We start from the raw sequence: 16,834 nt of genomic DNA on the forward strand, positions 1-16,834 counted from the left end.
AAAAACGATCAGCAAAACAGAACAATTAATAAAACCCTTAAAAAGAAATTAAGCCAGCCCGGCTTGTTGAAAAAAGAAAGTTTTAAGGGCACGGCGGAAGGCACTGAGGTCATGGATTCTCCTTATCTCAGGGGGCAACTGATTCCAGAGGGTAGGTGCCCCCACAGAGAAGGCCCTCCCCCTGGGGGTCACCAGCCTGCATTGTTTGGCTGATGGCACCCCGAGGAGGCCCTCTCTGTGGGAGCGCACGGGTCGGTGGGAGGTCGTCGGTGGCAGTAGGCGGTCTCGAAGATAGCTAGGCCCTATGCCATGGAGCGCTTTAAAGGTGATAACCAACACCTTGAAGCGCACCCGGAAGACCACCGGGAGCCAGTGCAGTTCACGCAGGAGCGGTGTTACATGGGAGCGCCACGCTGCTCCCGTCACTACCCGCGCTGCTGCGTTCTGGACCAGTTGGAGCCTCCGGGTGCTCCTCAAAGGGAGCCCCATGTAGAGAGCATTGCAGTAATCAAGGCGAGAGGTCACGAGGGCATGAGTGACTGTGCACAAGGCATCCCGATCAAGAAAGGGCCGTAACTGGCGGATCAGGCGAACCTGATAAAAGGTCCCCCTGGTTACAGCCGTCAGATGTTCCTCCAAGGACAGCTGTGTATCCAGGAGGACTCCCAGATTGCGAGCCCTCTCTGTGGGGGCCAAAGACTCGCCCCCAATAGTCAGTGATGGAGTCAACTGACTATATCGGGATGCCGGGAACCACAGCCACTCAGTCTTGGAAGGGTTGAGCCTGAGCCTGTTCCTCCCCATCCAGATCCGTACAGCCTCCAGGCACTGGGACATCACTTCAAGGGCATCGTTGGGGTGGCCTGGGGTGGAAATGTACAGCTGAGTATCATCAGCGTACTGATGGTATCTCACCCCAAAGCCACGGATGATCTCGCCCAGCGGCTTCACATAAATGTTGAACAGGAGGGGCGAGAGGACCGACCCCTGAGGCACTCCACATATAAGAGGCCTCGAGGTCGACCTCTGCCCCCCTGCCAACACGAACTGCGACCGGTCGGAGAGAAAGGAGGAGAACCACCGTAACACGGTGCCCCCCATCCCCAACTCTTCCAACCGGTGCAGCATGATACCATGGTCGATGGTATCAAAAGCCGCTGAGAGGTCTAACAGGACCAGAACAGAGGAGCAACCCCTGTCCCGAGCCCTCCAGAGATCATCAACCAACGCGACCAATGCCGTTTCCGTGCTGTGCCCAGGCCTGAAACCAGACTGGAACGGATCCAGATAGGATGTTTCCTCCAGGAATTGCGGGAACTGTCGCGCGACCACACTCTCAACAACCTTCGCCAGGAAGCGAAGGTTGGAGACAGGACGGTAGTTGGCCAATATTGCTGGATCCAGGGACGGCTTCTTGAGGAGAGGCCTCACCACCGCCTCCTTCAAGGCCGCGGGGAAGTAACCCTCACTCAACGAAGCGTTGATAATACCCTGGAGCCAGCCTCGTGTAACCTCCCGGGAGGCCAGTACCAACCAGGAGGGACACGGGTCCAGTAAACATGTGGCCGCACTAAGTCTCCCCAAGATCCTGTCCACATCATCGGGAGTCACAGCATCAAACTCCTCCCAGATAACATTCTCAGGACTATTCCTCGTCACCCTGCCCTGATCTACCCAGTCAGAGTCCAAGTCCCCCCGGATCTGAGCGATTTTGTCATGCAGGTATTGTCCGAAATCCTCCGCCCTGCCTTCCAATGGATCCTCCCGCGCTCCCAGATGGAGCAGGGAGCGGGTTACCCTGAACAGGGCGGCCGGACGATTCCCTGATGACGCAATAGAGGCGGAAAAGTAATTAAACTTTGCCGTCTTTATCGCCACTAGGTAGGTCTTAATATGCGACCTTACCAGTGTTCGGTCAGATTCAGCGCGACTGGCCCTCCAACCGCTCTCTAGGCGTCTTTTCCGGCGTTTCATCTCCCTCAGTTCCTCGGTGAACCAAGGAGCCGCGAGGGATCGACACCGGGTCAGAGGCCGCAAAGGCACGACTCGATCCAAGGCCCCACCAGCCGCCCGGTCCCAGGCAGCTACTAGGTCCTCGGCCGAGTCGTGTGCCAGATCATCAGGAATTGGCCCAAGCTCCGTCTGGAACCTATTAGGATCCATCAGGCGCCTGGGGCGGACCCATCTAATTGGGTCCGCCTCCCTGCGGCGGGGTGTAGCGGTACGAAGGTCCAGACGAAGGAGTGAGTGATCTGACCATGACAAGGGTTCCATATCTATATCCCCTATAACAAGATCACTCAACCACTGGCCAGAGACAAAAATCAAGTCTAGAGTGTGTCCCCCCCCGTGAGTGGGGCCATGAACTAACTGGGTCAGGTCCATGGCCGTCATGGAAGCCATGAACTCCCGAGCCATCCCAGACGTTTCACCAACGGATGGCAAGTTGAAATCACCCATGACCATAAGCCTGGGTGTATCAACTGCCACCGCGGCTATCACGTCGAGTAGCTCAGGCAGGGCTGCTGCCACGCGGCAGGGAGCCAGGTACACAAGCAGCAAGCCCATCTGAACCCCATGACCCCATCTCACGAAGAGGGACTCACATCCGACAATCTGAGGCACAGTGGTCTCCCTCGAACCAAGACCTTATAAATAAATAAATGTCTAGAGTAATGAAGAGAAGGACTAGGGGTGATGTGTTAGCCATCTTCCAAGGGCTGTCACAAAGAAGAGGGAAGGTCAACCTATTCTCCAAAAACCTGAGGGCAGGACAAGAAGCAATGGATAGAAACTAATCAAGGAGAGAAGCAACCTAGAAGTAAGGATAAATTTCCTGACAGTGAGGACAATTAATCAGTGGAACAACTTGCCTCCAGAAGTTGTGGCTGCTCCATCACTGGAGGTTTTTGAAGAAGAGTTTTGACAGCCATTTGACCGGATGGTAGTATGTAGCAGAGGTCTCCAACCTTGACAACTTTAAGACTTGTGGACTTCAACTCCCAGAATTCCTCAGCCAGCTTTGTTGAGAGCATTCTGGGAGTTGAAGTCCACAAGTCTTAAGGTTGCCAAGGTTGGAGACCTCTGCTGTATAGGGTCTCCTGCTTGAGCAGGGAGTTGGGTTAGAAGATCTCCAAAGTCCGTTCCAACTCTGTTATTCTTTTAATTCTGTTAAATCTATTCTGTTAAATATCTAGTCTACATCTTTCTGGTTATGACCAAATTGTTTTTGGTCTTTGGATTTGAGCAGCTGTTAGAAGACGATGCCAAGTTTTGAATGGAAATCAAACATACATTGGGCAATATATAGTATTCTGGGATTATAGCATCTTCCATGACCATGGAGGAAGGTCAGTCAGTGAGGAATAAGTAGATTCTGTGGATGGACAATCAACCACAAGATCAGACGTAGCATCAAGTTGCGAGTGTTATTTAAAGGGGAAAAAAAATTAGACATAACTGGTAGTCCACAAAGTACTAGGGAAAATATCTGGAGCCTTCATGAAGCAAGTTGTCATCTTCTGGTCTACACCTTTGCTGGATATGACTAAATCGATGTCAGCTGGAGAAAATGTAGATAGAATTAACAAAATATATGTGTGTCAATGGGATTATAATAATGGGAGCATTATTCAGCACCAATTTTATTTATTGAGCTGGGAACCTGGCTTTTGTATTCCTCATATAATGCAACCTCTGTTAATTCTTCAGAATTATTCCCTTTCTTTCTGCATTTATCGTCCACTTATAAAGAAAGAATATCAGCAAGTTGGCAAAAGGAACAGTTGAAAATGAGTTCATTTCTCTAAAAAAAATACTGAGGTATTTCTGAGGTAATTCTGAGGTAAAAAAGAAAAAGTCCTAGAGAAGAAATGTACTAAGAAATTCTCTTTATACCAATTTTTCTCACAGAGTTTGTATCCTTTCATAAACTTCAGAGGAATTGTGTAAAAATACTTTTGTAGGGTTTTTTTTGGAGATTAATACCCAAAGAAATCCTTGGTGAAGAATCTAGTGCCATCCTGTTTTCTCTTCTTCTCGGTGAATCGAAAATATCATTCAGTGCTCAACACGTCCAGATAAATCAATACTTTTCATACGAGGCTGAAAAACTCATCAGCTGAACTATTTCAGTATTTGTGGTTTTCTCCATACACGTCCATTTACTCAAGTATTGATTGCAATGGACAAAATAATAATAATAATAGAGGATAGGGGAAAAAAATCCATCCACAGATGTTCCAGTGAGAAGAACGTGGGAGGTCAAATGACAATAGGTGTCTCTGGTTTAAGAAGACCACATTAACTTATTAACAGAAGCTGACTATATTCAGAATAACAGAGTTATTCTGATCTATTCCTCACCATACGAAGCTGATGGATGATATCTTTGGTTGATTAATGTCTTCTGCAAGGACCAGCCCATTTGATGAGTTCATCTTCAGGTTGAATATACAAAATGAAATTCAATGAAGAGAAAAGTAAAGTCTTACACTTAGGCAAGAAAAACCAGAAGTACGCATATAGATTGGGAGAAACCAGGCTTAATAGCAGTAACTGTGAGAGGGATCTTGGAGTCTTAATGGACAACCAGTTAAATATGAGCCAGCAGTATGTGGCGGCAACCAAAAAAGCCAATGCAATCCTAAACTGCATTAACAGAGGGATTCAATCAAGATCAAGTGAGGTACTTATATCACCCTATAAAGACTTAGTAAGACCACACCTAGAGTACTGCATCCAGTTTTGGTCACCACACTATAAAAAAGATGTTGAGATTCTAGAAAAAGTGCAGAGAAGAGCAACCAGGATGATGAGGGGATTGGAGACTAAAACATATGATGAACGGTTGCAGGAACTGGGCCTGGCTAGTCTAGTGAAGAGAAGGACCAGGGGAGACATGAGAGCAGTCTTTTGATATTTGAGGGGCTGCCACAGAGAGGAGGGGATCAAGCTATTCTCCAAAGCACCTGAAGGCCAGACAAGGAATAATGGATGGAAACTGATCAAGGAGAGTTTCAACCTAGAAATAAGGAGGAATTTTCTGACAGTGAGAACAATCAATCCATGGAACAGAAGTTGCCTTCAGAAATTGTAGGAGCTTTGTCATTGGAAGCTTTCAAGAAGAGACTGGACTGCCATCTGTCAAAAATGGTGTAGGGTCTTCTTGGATGGGGGATTGGACTAGATGACCTACAAGGTCCCTTCCAACTCTGTTAACCTGTATATGAATCTTGAGTTCCTTCCGAGTACTCCTTTGCCAGGCTTTGAGAATTGCATGTGAGAAGTTAGGTGATGAAGGTATGGTCCAAGCAGAGATGCTCGGGGTGGCTGGAAGGATGGAAGGTGGAGGGAGGAGGAATATAATGGAAAGAGAACCTTTGCAGGAGACCAGAGTAGGCAATCAAGTTCACCCTTTGTGAGACCTGGAAGCCAACTTTTACATTTGGGCCTTCAGACCTGCCACATTTCCTACTGTGGGAAACTGGAAGAGGGGATTGTATGGAGCATAGGTGATGTATAGTGATAATAACATTCTTTTCTTTGAGAGTCAAGGACATCCTGCTCTGCACCTGGAGTGGTGTGACTGGAGGCATCTCCAGTTGGGATGGTGCTTTGATTGGACCATGTGATGGACTTGTTGGGGCAGGGACTTGGACTTCCTTTGGGGGGGGGGAAACCTGGAAGCTTTCAGATTCTGGTTTTCCCAGATGTGCCAATATGACATCTCTAATAAAATGGAACTTTGAGGAACTTCAAGCCTTGGAGTCTTCTTTCGTTGGGACCCTGACACCCTTATGACATTTTCTTCCTTTAAGTCCTGGCATTGACATTTACCCAGCTTCAAGAGAACTGGGGATGTTCAGATTGCCTGAGACTCAGCCCACATTTCGTGAAAGGAAATTTGGCAGATATATTGTAGGTAGGTAAGTAGGTAGATAGATAAATAGATTAGATATGGTAGATATAGATAGATGATAGAAAGATGATAAATAGGATAGATGATAGATAGATAGAGATAGATAGAGATATAAATGATAGCTAATAGAGATGAAAGATAGATAGATGATAGATAGATGATAGATAGATAGATAGATAGATAGATAGATAGATAGATAGATAGATAGATAGATAGATAGATAGATAATGGATGGGTAAGATGATATTTGTTTATTTGTTTATTAGATTTTTAAATTTATTTGCTATCCTTATTACCTCAAGGTGATTCAGATAGATAGATAGATAGATAGATGAAATGATTGATAGATGATTGGATTTATATATAGATGTATATACACACACACATATAGTATATGCACACAGTATATAGATAGATATAGATGAATATGGATGGGTAGATTAGACAAACAGATTAGATAGATAGATAGATAGATAGATAGATAGATAGATAGATAGATAGATAGATAGATAGATAGATAGATAGATAGATATAGATAGGTGATAGATAGATAAGTGATAGATAGATAGATAGATAGATATAGGTGATAGATAGATAGATAGATAGATAGATAGATAGATAGATAGATAGATAGATAGATAGATAGATAGATAGATAGATAGATATAGATAGGTGATAGATAGATAACTGATAGATAGATAGATATAGATAGATAGCTGATAGATAGATAAGTGATAGATAGATAGATAGCTGATAGATAGATAAGTGATAGATAGATAGATAGATAGATAGATAGATAGATAGATAGGTGATAGATAGATAAGTGATAGGTAGATAGATAGATAGATAGATAGATAGATAGATAGATAGATAGATAGATAGATAGATAGATGATACAGATGGAATGGATGGACGGACAGACGGATGGATGGATAGATGGATGGATGGACAGATAATCAGATAATCTGTCTGACAGTCAGACAGATAGAGATATTAAGAGTGGAGGTATGAAGAAAGATACCTGAGAAAATGCAAGCTTTCGTGGATTAGATTAATTTTCTTACTAGGTTCTAAGGAAAATTAAATTACAGTCCAAAGCTGGTTAGCCCAGCAGGGGCATCCATAAGGTGAAAAAGAAGAGAAATTTAAAAAAAAAAACGAATATTAAAAGGGGTTCTCTATGGGGTCAAAGCCCCAAGGAAGCCTCAATTCAGTGACTTCTTCTCAAGCCGACGTGATCCACTTTGAGAAGCATTGCCGGAGGAGGCTAAGAGCGGTGGGCTCTAAACTTCTCAAGGATAAAAGAAGGTCGGGGAAAATTTCCACCGTAGAAAAAAAAGTACACATTTTGGATAAAAGTGGATCAAATAAGCAGAGGAACCTTTGAACTTTGCTCCCTTCAGCTTGTTGTCCTTGAATTATGCATTAACAACCCTCTTGAAAAATAAGGCACCCGTATTTTTGAACGTATCACTGTCTCTATTGTAAGTCAGAAATCCTCTCAAGGTGTACATACATCTACCCTCTGGAATCAGCTGCCCCCAGAGATAAGGAGAATCCAAGATCTCGGTGCCTTCTGCCGTGCCCTTAAAACTTTCTTTTTTCAGCAAGCCGGGCTGGCTTAACATATTTTTTAACATATTTTTAATTGGTTTGTTATCTTAAATTGGGGCCAAATTAATATATATCCTTTTAATTGTTTTTTAATGTTTGTATTGTATGTTTTTATCTGGCTGTATACACCGCCCTGAGTCCCTCGGGAGAAGGTGCGGTATATAAATTTGAAATAAAATAAAAAATAAAAAAAAATCTATAAAGTTCAAGAACAGAAAGATTTAGCCTATTTCCCCCCCCCTCTTTTTCATCTCATCTTAAAAGTTCCTGGATTTTGACACCACTAGCTGTATACAGAAGGAAGATAATCCAAGACACTTGGTGAATAGCAAGTTGCAGAAGATGGCAGTTCATCCCTTTCTCAATTACAGGAAGTCCTCAACTTACAACAGTTCATTTAGCGACTGTTCAAAGTTACAATGGCACTGAAAAAAGTGACTGATATCTGTCTGTCTGTCTGTCTGTCTGTCTGTCTGTCTGTCTGTCTGTCTATCTATCTATCTATCTATCTATCTATCTATCTATCTATCGATCGATCGATCGATCTATCATCCATCCATCCATCCATCCACCAATCCATCTTCTCTATCTATCTATCTTTCTTTCTTTCTTTCTCTTTCCTTCCTTCCTTCCTCCAATCCATCCATCCATCCATCCATCCATCCATCCATCCATCCATCCATCCACTCTATCTATCTCTCTATCTCTCTATCTCTCTATCTCTCTATCTCTCTATCATCCATCCATCCACCCACCCATCCATCTATCATCCGTCCATCCATCCATCCATCCATCCATCCATCCATCCATCCACTCTTTCTTTCTTTCTCTTTCCTTCCTTCCTCCCTCCCTCCCTCCCTCCCTCCCTCCCTTCCTTCCTTCCTTCCTTCCTTCCTTCCTTCCTTCCTTCCTTCCATCCATCCATCCATCCATCCATCCATCCATCCATCTACTCTATCTATCTATCTATCTATCTATCTATCTATCTATCTATCTATCTATCTATCTATCTATCTATCATCCATCTATCCATCTATCATCCATCCATCATCTATCTATCTATCTATCTATCTATCTATCTATCTATCTATCTATCTATCTATCTATCTCTCTATCATCCATCCATCCACCCACCCATCCATCTATCATCCGTCCATCCATCCATCCATCCATCCATCCATCCATCCATCCACTCTTTCTTTCTTTCTTTCTCTTTCCTTCCTCCCTCCCTCCCTCCCTCCCTCCCTTCCTTCCTTCCTTCCTTCCATCCATCCATCCATCTACTCTATCTATCTATCTATCTATCTATCTATCTATCTATCTATCTATCTATCTCTATCTATCTATCTATCTATCTATCTATCTATCTATCATCCATCCATCCACCAATCCATCTTCTCTATCTATCTTTCTTTCTTTCTCTTTCCTTCCTTCTTTCCTTCCTCCAATCCATCCATCCATCCATCCATCCATCCATCCATCCATCCATCCATCCATCCATCCACTCTATCTATCTATCTATCTATCTATCTATCTATCTATCTATCTATCTATCTATCTATCTATCTATCTATCATCCATCTATCCATCTATCATCCATCCATCATCTATCTATCTATCTATCTATCTATCTATCTATCTATCTATCTATCTATCTATCATCCATCCATCCACCCACCCATCCATCTATCATCCGTCCATCCGTCCATCCATCCATCCATCCATCCATCCATCCATCCACTCTATCTATCTTTCTTTCTCTTTCCTTCCTTCCTTCCTTCCTCCCTCCCTCCCTCCCTCCCTCCCTTCCATCCATCCATCCATCCATCCATCCATCCATCCATCCATCCATCCATCCACTCTATCTATCTATCTATCTATCTATCTATCTATCTATCTATCTATCTATCTATCTATCTATCTATCTATCTATCTATCTATCTATCTATCATCCATCTATCCATCTATCATCCATCCATCATCTATCTATCTATCTATCTATCTATCTATCTATCTATCTATCTATCTATCATCCATCCATCCACCCACCCATCCATCTATCATCCGTCCATCCGTCCATCCGTCCATCCATCCATCCATCCATCCATCCATCCACTCTATCTATCTTTCTTTCTCTTTCCTTCCTTCCTTCCTTCCTTCCTTCCTTCCTTCCTTCCTTCCTTCCTTCCTTCCTCCCTCCCTCCCTCCCTCCCATCCATCCATCCATCCATCCATCCATCCATCCATCCATCCATCCACTCTATCTATCTATCTATCTATCTATCTATCTATCTATCTATCTATCTATCTATCTATCTATCTATCTATCTATCTATCTATCGCACTAGCAGTTACACTTATATATCGCTTTTACAGCCCTCTCTAAGCAGTTTACAGAGTCAGCCTGTTGACCCCAACAATCCGGGTCCTCATTTTACCGACCTCAGAAGGATGGAAAGCCGAGTCAACTTTGAGTCGGTCAGGATTGAACTGCTGCCAGTGAGCAGAGTTAACCTGCAATACTGTATTCTAACCACTGCACCACCACGGTTCTTATCAACAACTTACCGTCTTCCCTTGATTTACTGTTGACTTTGGCCACCTCTAACAAGATTTCTCTTCTGCTCAGATACCTGGATACCTGCAATTTCCTACGGGACGGTTGGTTTAGCCTTGTTTCTGACTCTACAGAAAGCCCAAGCAGTGGTCATTTCAGCAGCTCAAAGACTCACCTTCTCTCTGTTGCTGTGGAATCATGGGAGGTGGCTGTGGGAAGGCCTGGCCTATCTGACCATAGGCTGCAGGATAAGCAGCTAGAGGGAGAAAGGAAGAAAAGCAGACTTTAAGGTCCTTGCAGGAACAAGAGAGGAACTGTATCATCTCAACCCAAGAATTCAATCTCATAAGTCAGAAACAGCCTTTTGCAAGGACGCCAGAAGATCCAAAAATTTAGGAAACCAGACCTCTTAACATTCAACAGTGGAAGGAGGAGATAGAATAGCTCTGAGGAGCTAAAGAAAGTTCAGCTTCCGAAAAGATGCTTTTTTTTTCCCAAAAGGAAACTGGACTTCCTTGCTTTATTTCCTTTGAAAACATTTTGCTCCTCATCCAAGAAGCTTCAATCAGAATAGAGCTGGAAGGGACTTTGGAGGTCTTCTAGTCCAGCCCCCTGCTCAAGCAGGAGACCCTATTCCATTTGACAAAGGTGGTTGTTCAGTCCCTTCTGAAAGACCTCCAGGGATGGAGCATCCACAACTTCTGGTGGCAAGCTGTTCCACTGGTTAATTGTCCTCACTGTTAGGAAGTTTCTCCTTAATCCCAGGTTGCTTCTCTCCTTGATGAGTTTCCATTTACGGTTTCTTGTCTTGCCTTCTGCTGCTTTGAAAAATAAGCTGAGCCCCCCCCCCTCTTCTTTATGGCAGCCCCTCAAATATTGGAAGACTGATATCATGTCCCCACTAGACCAGCCAAACCCAAATCCTGCAACCGTTCTTCATACGTTTTACTCTCCAGGCCTTTAATCATCTTATATATATATGTTTTTCCTCTAGCCAGGTTTTCCCTACATAACCAAGGTTTTTCTGCAGCCCCATATCTCTATCTCTATCTCTATCTCTATCTCTATCTCTTCTATCTCTATCTCTTCTATCTCTATCTCTATCTCTATCTATCTATCTATCTATCTATCTATCTATCTATCTATCTATCTATCTATCTATCTATCTATCTATCTATCTATCTATCTATCTATCTTTCTTGGTAAAGTGACCAAAACTGGATGCATCATTCTTACTAAGGTTTTATAAAGTGGTAATCATACTTTATAAAATACTAGCTGATAACCCAGTATTGCCCAGGTATTTATTTATCCCAATCCTGTATTAGACAGGAAGAGCAACTTCACCCTGAGCCCTAAATTTGGCGAGAATTAAATTAATTAGAAATTTTTCCCTGTGCCCCCAAAAGCATCAAGTAACATGATACTATGTTGCTTTACTAGCTGCTCCATGATCATTTGGATGTTGTAGTTCTTTTCTCCTATGTATGCCTTGTTGAAAATGTCCGGACCAAACATAATTTCTAATGTTGGATTTTCCCCCTTACCAGAGGGAGCCCCCTTGTGGAGTACTGTAAAGCCATTACCATGGCAATTCCACTGTGCTGTACAGTAGAAGCCATTTTAAGGCACAACAGGCTGTATGCTGTATCTTAACAGAACACACCCTGAGGGGTGTTAGGGGTGTCTTACACCCCCCCCACACAGTATTTCTTTCCAGAGAGTAAGTCATCTGTGTACCAAGTTTGGTTGAAATTGATCAAGGCGTTCCAGAGTTATGCTGGAACATACACACACACATCCATTTATATATATATAGATTAAGTATTTATAAGGTATTAGTATTTATAAAATACTAAGGAGAGGTACTTCTTCTGGAACTTCAGGAATTGAAGAAGCTTCTTGGATGAGAAGCGAAATGTTTTCAAAGAGAAAAAAAACCCAAGAAAGTCCAGTTGCCTTTTGGAAGAAACACTTTGGGGACAACCATGACCTAGATGATTGAGAAGCTCCATAGACATTCGATGTTCAGCTTCCATGTTTGCGCATATCATGTACCTCAAATGGCCATTCGGAAGTGTCAAGTTATTGCACTGACAGGTTTGACGGATGGAAAAAAAAACCATGAACGATGAAGAGTCACTACAGCCAATTTCAACCATTTCAAGATGGAGAAGATAGACCAGGATGTACTGAGACATCTCAAGGTCCTTTGGAGGAAAGAACAAGACTCCAATGGTTTAGTCATGAAAAACACAGAAGTCAAGTATCCTTCCATTCAGCTTTCATTAGTAGCTGCCCAGACATTGCCCATATTGTTCTCTTGCAATGAGATGTGAGATGGTCTTCTTCTGAGACTTCCTTTCCTGGTCTAGCTACAGTTTCAGATTTGCTAATGGTCTCCTATCCAAGTACCCTCAAGATCATTCTTTGGTCATCTGAACATCACCCAATCGTTGCCAAGAAAACCACATGGACATCTCCCTGAGGTCTCTTGGAGATAAGCTTGAATCAAGAGGGTCCTTACCTTTTATCCTAAACCTTGCCTGATACCTGTTCCTCAACAGGTTACATCAGCTTGACTTTTTGCATAACACATTCTTGTGAAAATGGTAGATAAATGCAGATGGTACAATTTAAGAGAGTTTCCCCGTATGACCCCCTCTAAATAATGTAGCTGGGCTGCAAACCATGGAATTTTAGTATATATAGATGATGATATGATGATGATGATGATGATGATGATGATGATGATGATGATGATGATGATGATGATGATGGAATTAGCCAATCCAGAAACATATTTGGGGCACGTCTTAACTTGATTGGGCTTAATTTAGATCTTATACCTTACCAAAATAAGAGGACAACCAATATAATGTGTAGGGTTAGACTTTTCCAAGTTGGTGCTCTGCAGAGATCTTACATGAAGAACCTTCTCATTCCCAAAGAAACCCACAACTCTCATCACTCAGGATAACAACCGAACAACAGAGTTGGAAGGGACCTTGGAGGTCTTCTAGTCCAACCCCTGCCCAAGCAGGAAATCCTACCCCAGTCCAGACAAGTGGTTGTCCATTCTCTTCTTAAAAACCTCCAGGAATGGAGCATCCACAACTTCTGGAGGCAAATTGTTCCACTGATTAATTGTTCTAACTGTCAGGAAATTTCTCCTAAATTCCAGGTTTGCTTCTCTCCTTGATCAGTTTCCATCCATTGCTTCCTCTCCTGCCCTCAGTTGCTTTGGAGAATAGCTTGACCCCTTCTTCTTCTTCAGCCCGTTAGATATTGGAATGCTGCTATCATGTCTCCCCTAGTCCCTCTTTTCATTAAACTAGACCAGGGGGTCTGCAACCTTAAACCCACAGAAACAAGTTTGTTTCCCACAGAAAACAAACAAACAAACACCGGGAGCCACAAAACCTGGATGGGCGTGGCCAACTCCACATCACTCACTGCCACCCAGTCACATGATCCCCCTAGCCACGCCTACCCAGCCGATCATTAGGGCAGAGAGCCAGTTGTTAAAAAACACCGGGAACCACAAAAGCTTTCTCTCTCTCTCTCTCCCTCTCTCCCCCTCTCTCTGTATCTCTCTCTGTCTCTTTCTCTCCCCCTCTCTCTGTATCTCTCTCTCCCCCCCTCTCTCTCTTCCCCTCTCTGTATCTCTCTTTCTCTGTGTATCTGTCTCTCTCTCCTCCTCTCCCCCTCTCCCCCCTCTCTCTGTCTCTCTCTGTCCCCCTCTCTCTGTATATATCTCTCTCTATCTCCCCACTCTCTCTCTTCCCCTCTCTGTATCTCTCTTTCTCTGTGTATCTGTCTCTCTCTCCTCCTCTCCCCCTCTCCCCCCTCTCTCTGTCTCTCTCTCTCCCCCTCTCTCTGTATATCTCTCTCTCTATCTCCCCACTCTCTCTCTTCCCCTCTCTGTATCTCTCTCTCTCTCTCCCCCTCTCTCTTTCCCCCCCTCTCTGTATCTCTCTCTCTCTATCTCCCCCTCTCTCCCCCTCTCTCTGTATCTCTCTCTGTCTCTTTCTCTCCCCCTCTCTCTGTATCTCTCTCTCTCTCCCCCCCTCTCTCTCTTCCCCTCTCTGTATCTCTCTTTCTCTGTGTATCTGTCTCTCTCTCCTCCTCTCCCCCTCTCCCCCCTCTCTCTGTCTCTCTCTCTCCCCCTCTCTCTGTATATCTCTCTCTCTATCTCCCCACTCTCTCTCTTCCCCTCTCTGTATCTCTCTTTCTCTGTGTATCTGTCTCTCTCTCCTCCTCTCCCCCTCTCCCCCCTCTCTCTGTCTCTCTCTCTCCCCCTCTCTCTGTATATCTCTCTCTCTATCTCCCCACTCTCTCTCTTCCCCTCTCTGTATCTCTCTCTCTCTCTCCCCCTCTCTCTTTCCCCCCTCTCTGTATCTCTCTCTCTCTATCTCCCCCTCTCTCCCCCTCTCTCTGTATCTCTCTCTGTCTCTTTCTCTCCCCCTCTCTCTGTATCTCTCTCTCTCTCCCCCCCTCTCTCTCTTCCCCTCTCTGTATCTCTCTTTCTCTGTGTATCTGTCTCTCTCTCCTCCTCTCCCCCTCTCCCCCCTCTCTCTGTCTCTCTCTCTCCCCCTCTCTCTGTATATCTCTCTCTCTATCTCCCCACTCTCTCTCTTCCCCTCTCTGTATCTCTCTCTCTCTCTCTCCCCCCTCTCTCTTTCCCCCTCTCTCTGTATCTCTCTCTCTCTATCTCCCCCTCTCTCTTCCCCCCCCGTATCTCTCTCTCTCTATCTGTCTCTCTCTCCCCCTCTCCCTCTCTCCCCCCTCTCTCTCGGTATCTCTCTCTGTCTCTCTCTGTCCCCCTCTCCCTCTCCCTCTCCCTCTCTCTCTCTGTATCTCCCTCTGTCTCTCTCTCTCTCTTTCCCCCCCTCTCTGTATCTCTCTCTCTCTATCTCCCCCTCTCTCTTCCCCCCCTGTATCTCTCTCTCTCTATCTGTCTCTCTCTCCCCCTCTCCCTCTCTCCCCCCATTCTCTCGGTATCTCTCTCTGTCTCTCTCTCTCCCCCTCTCCCTCTCCCTCTCCCTCTCTCTCTCTGTATCTCCCTCTGTCTCTCTCTCTCTCTGTGTATCTGTCTCTCTCTCCCCCTCTCCCTCTCTCCCCCCCTTTCTCTGTATCTTTCGGATTTCGAAGGCCAGGCGAGGAGTGACTGGGAGGGGAAGGCGAGGGGCAGGGCCAGCCAGTGATGGGACAGGGAGCCACAGCAGAGGGCCCAAAGAGCCACATGCGGCTCCGGAGCCACGGGTTGCCGACACCAGAACTAGACATACCCAATTTCCTTCAACTGTTCTTCATATACATTTAAGCCTTCCGTCCCCTAATCATCTTTGTTGCTCTTCTCTGCACTCTTTCTAGAGTCTCAACCCACTGGGACCCAGCCAATTCACCTGGATCGCGCCAAGGTCTAGAAAACTCAATTAAATCTCAGCGCCTCAAGTGATCTGAATAACAGAGACCAACAGCAAGCGGAAAGGCTCCTTTGATCTCAAACAGAATCCAAAAATAATGAACCCATGGGGTCCCAGCAGGAGCAGGAAAGCAAGCAAGCAAGCGTCCATTTGCATACTTGGACTTTAATTAAGAGCCGCAACCCTTTGAATTGAACCTCTCAACGTGACCTCTCTGTCAAGCCGGACACACAATTAAGGGAATGAAACACCAACCAATGCAGGTTTTAAAATTTACGTTCTCCGGATTCCCCCCCACCCCCCCCAAAAAAAACCCCTCTGCACAGCAAGAACTAATGACTGTCCTTTGCACCACAGGAAGCAAACTAATTGGTTGAAGCAACAAGATGGACTTGTTAGGTGGAAAAGGATGTTGAGATGTTCTGAATATTTTCTACAATATCTTCATGGCATGTCCTACAGGGGTGGGGTCTACATTTTTTTACTACCGGTTCTGTGGGCGTGGCTTATTTTGTGGGCGTGGTTTGATGGTCATGTGATAAACAATTCTTTAGGATCTAGCAGATCTACCAGGCTTTTAACTGCTTGCACAGCCGTACCAGTCTACCCATTTGTTTTTGGAGCGCACTGGTCTACCGCCACACTGCCTTTTACCGCTGATCAGCTGTAGGGCGGCCCTTTGAAGCACCGCGGCAAGAGTTTAAACAGTTTTTTGCCGCTCTGCCATCACCGAGAGCATCGGAAACCGCTTTCAGGTAGCTTGGCCTCAATTGCCAACCTACCACCACCGAGCGGTTTACAAGGAACGGATCGGTTCTAGCCGATCAGTTGGGAGGCTTCTTGGCTTCTCAATTTAAAGCTACGGTGTCTTCATTTTTTTTCTCCTCTTCTTTGTCAAGTGAGCCCTGATTTTTTTCCTTCTAGCCAATCAGCTGGGACTCGGGAGGCAGCGAATAGATTGGGGGCGGGGCCAGGCAGAGGTTGTATTTACCGGTTATCCGAACTACTTAAAATTTCCACTACCGGTTCGCAAGAACCGGGGAGTACCGGTAGCAACCCACCACTGATGTCCTAGCTGCGTGATGGCGAACCTATGGCACACGCGCAAGAGATGGCACACAGAGCACTTTCTGAGAGCATGTGTGCAGGGGTGGGCTCCTGGGGGTTCGGCAGGGTTTGGGCGATCCTCTAGCCAAGGATCGCCGGGGTTTGGTGAACCGCCAAATGCCACTCCTGGCTGACCACGTCTACCCGCCTCTCCCCTCCCAGGAGTCTCCACGCAGCCCGTTCATCATTCCAGGTAAGTGCAGGGGC

General features: G+C 45.1%; 1 protein-coding gene across 15 annotated transcripts in view; it reads right to left on the reverse strand.

Moving 5' to 3' along the window:
• CELF4 (CUGBP Elav-like family member 4) overlaps positions 1 to 16,834 on the reverse strand; it is a 921,337-nt gene that overhangs the window by 68,585 nt on the left and 835,918 nt on the right. For all 15 annotated transcript variants that reach the window (XR_015732035.1, XR_015732034.1, XR_015732028.1 and 12 more), the window contains one exon: positions 10,267 to 10,347. Coding sequence is in view for 2 of the 15 variants with exons in the window: in XM_087885501.1 (XP_087741627.1) it covers positions 10,267 to 10,347 (81 nt within the window). In the remaining 13 variants the exon portion in view is untranslated. The remainder of the gene's footprint in view (positions 1 to 10,266; positions 10,348 to 16,834) is intronic.

Source organism: Pantherophis guttatus, chromosome 2 (genome assembly GCF_059756535.1).
Source record: "Pantherophis guttatus breed Tessera chromosome 2, ASM5975653v1, whole genome shotgun sequence".
Classification (NCBI taxonomy): Eukaryota; Metazoa; Chordata; class Lepidosauria; order Squamata; family Colubridae; genus Pantherophis; species Pantherophis guttatus.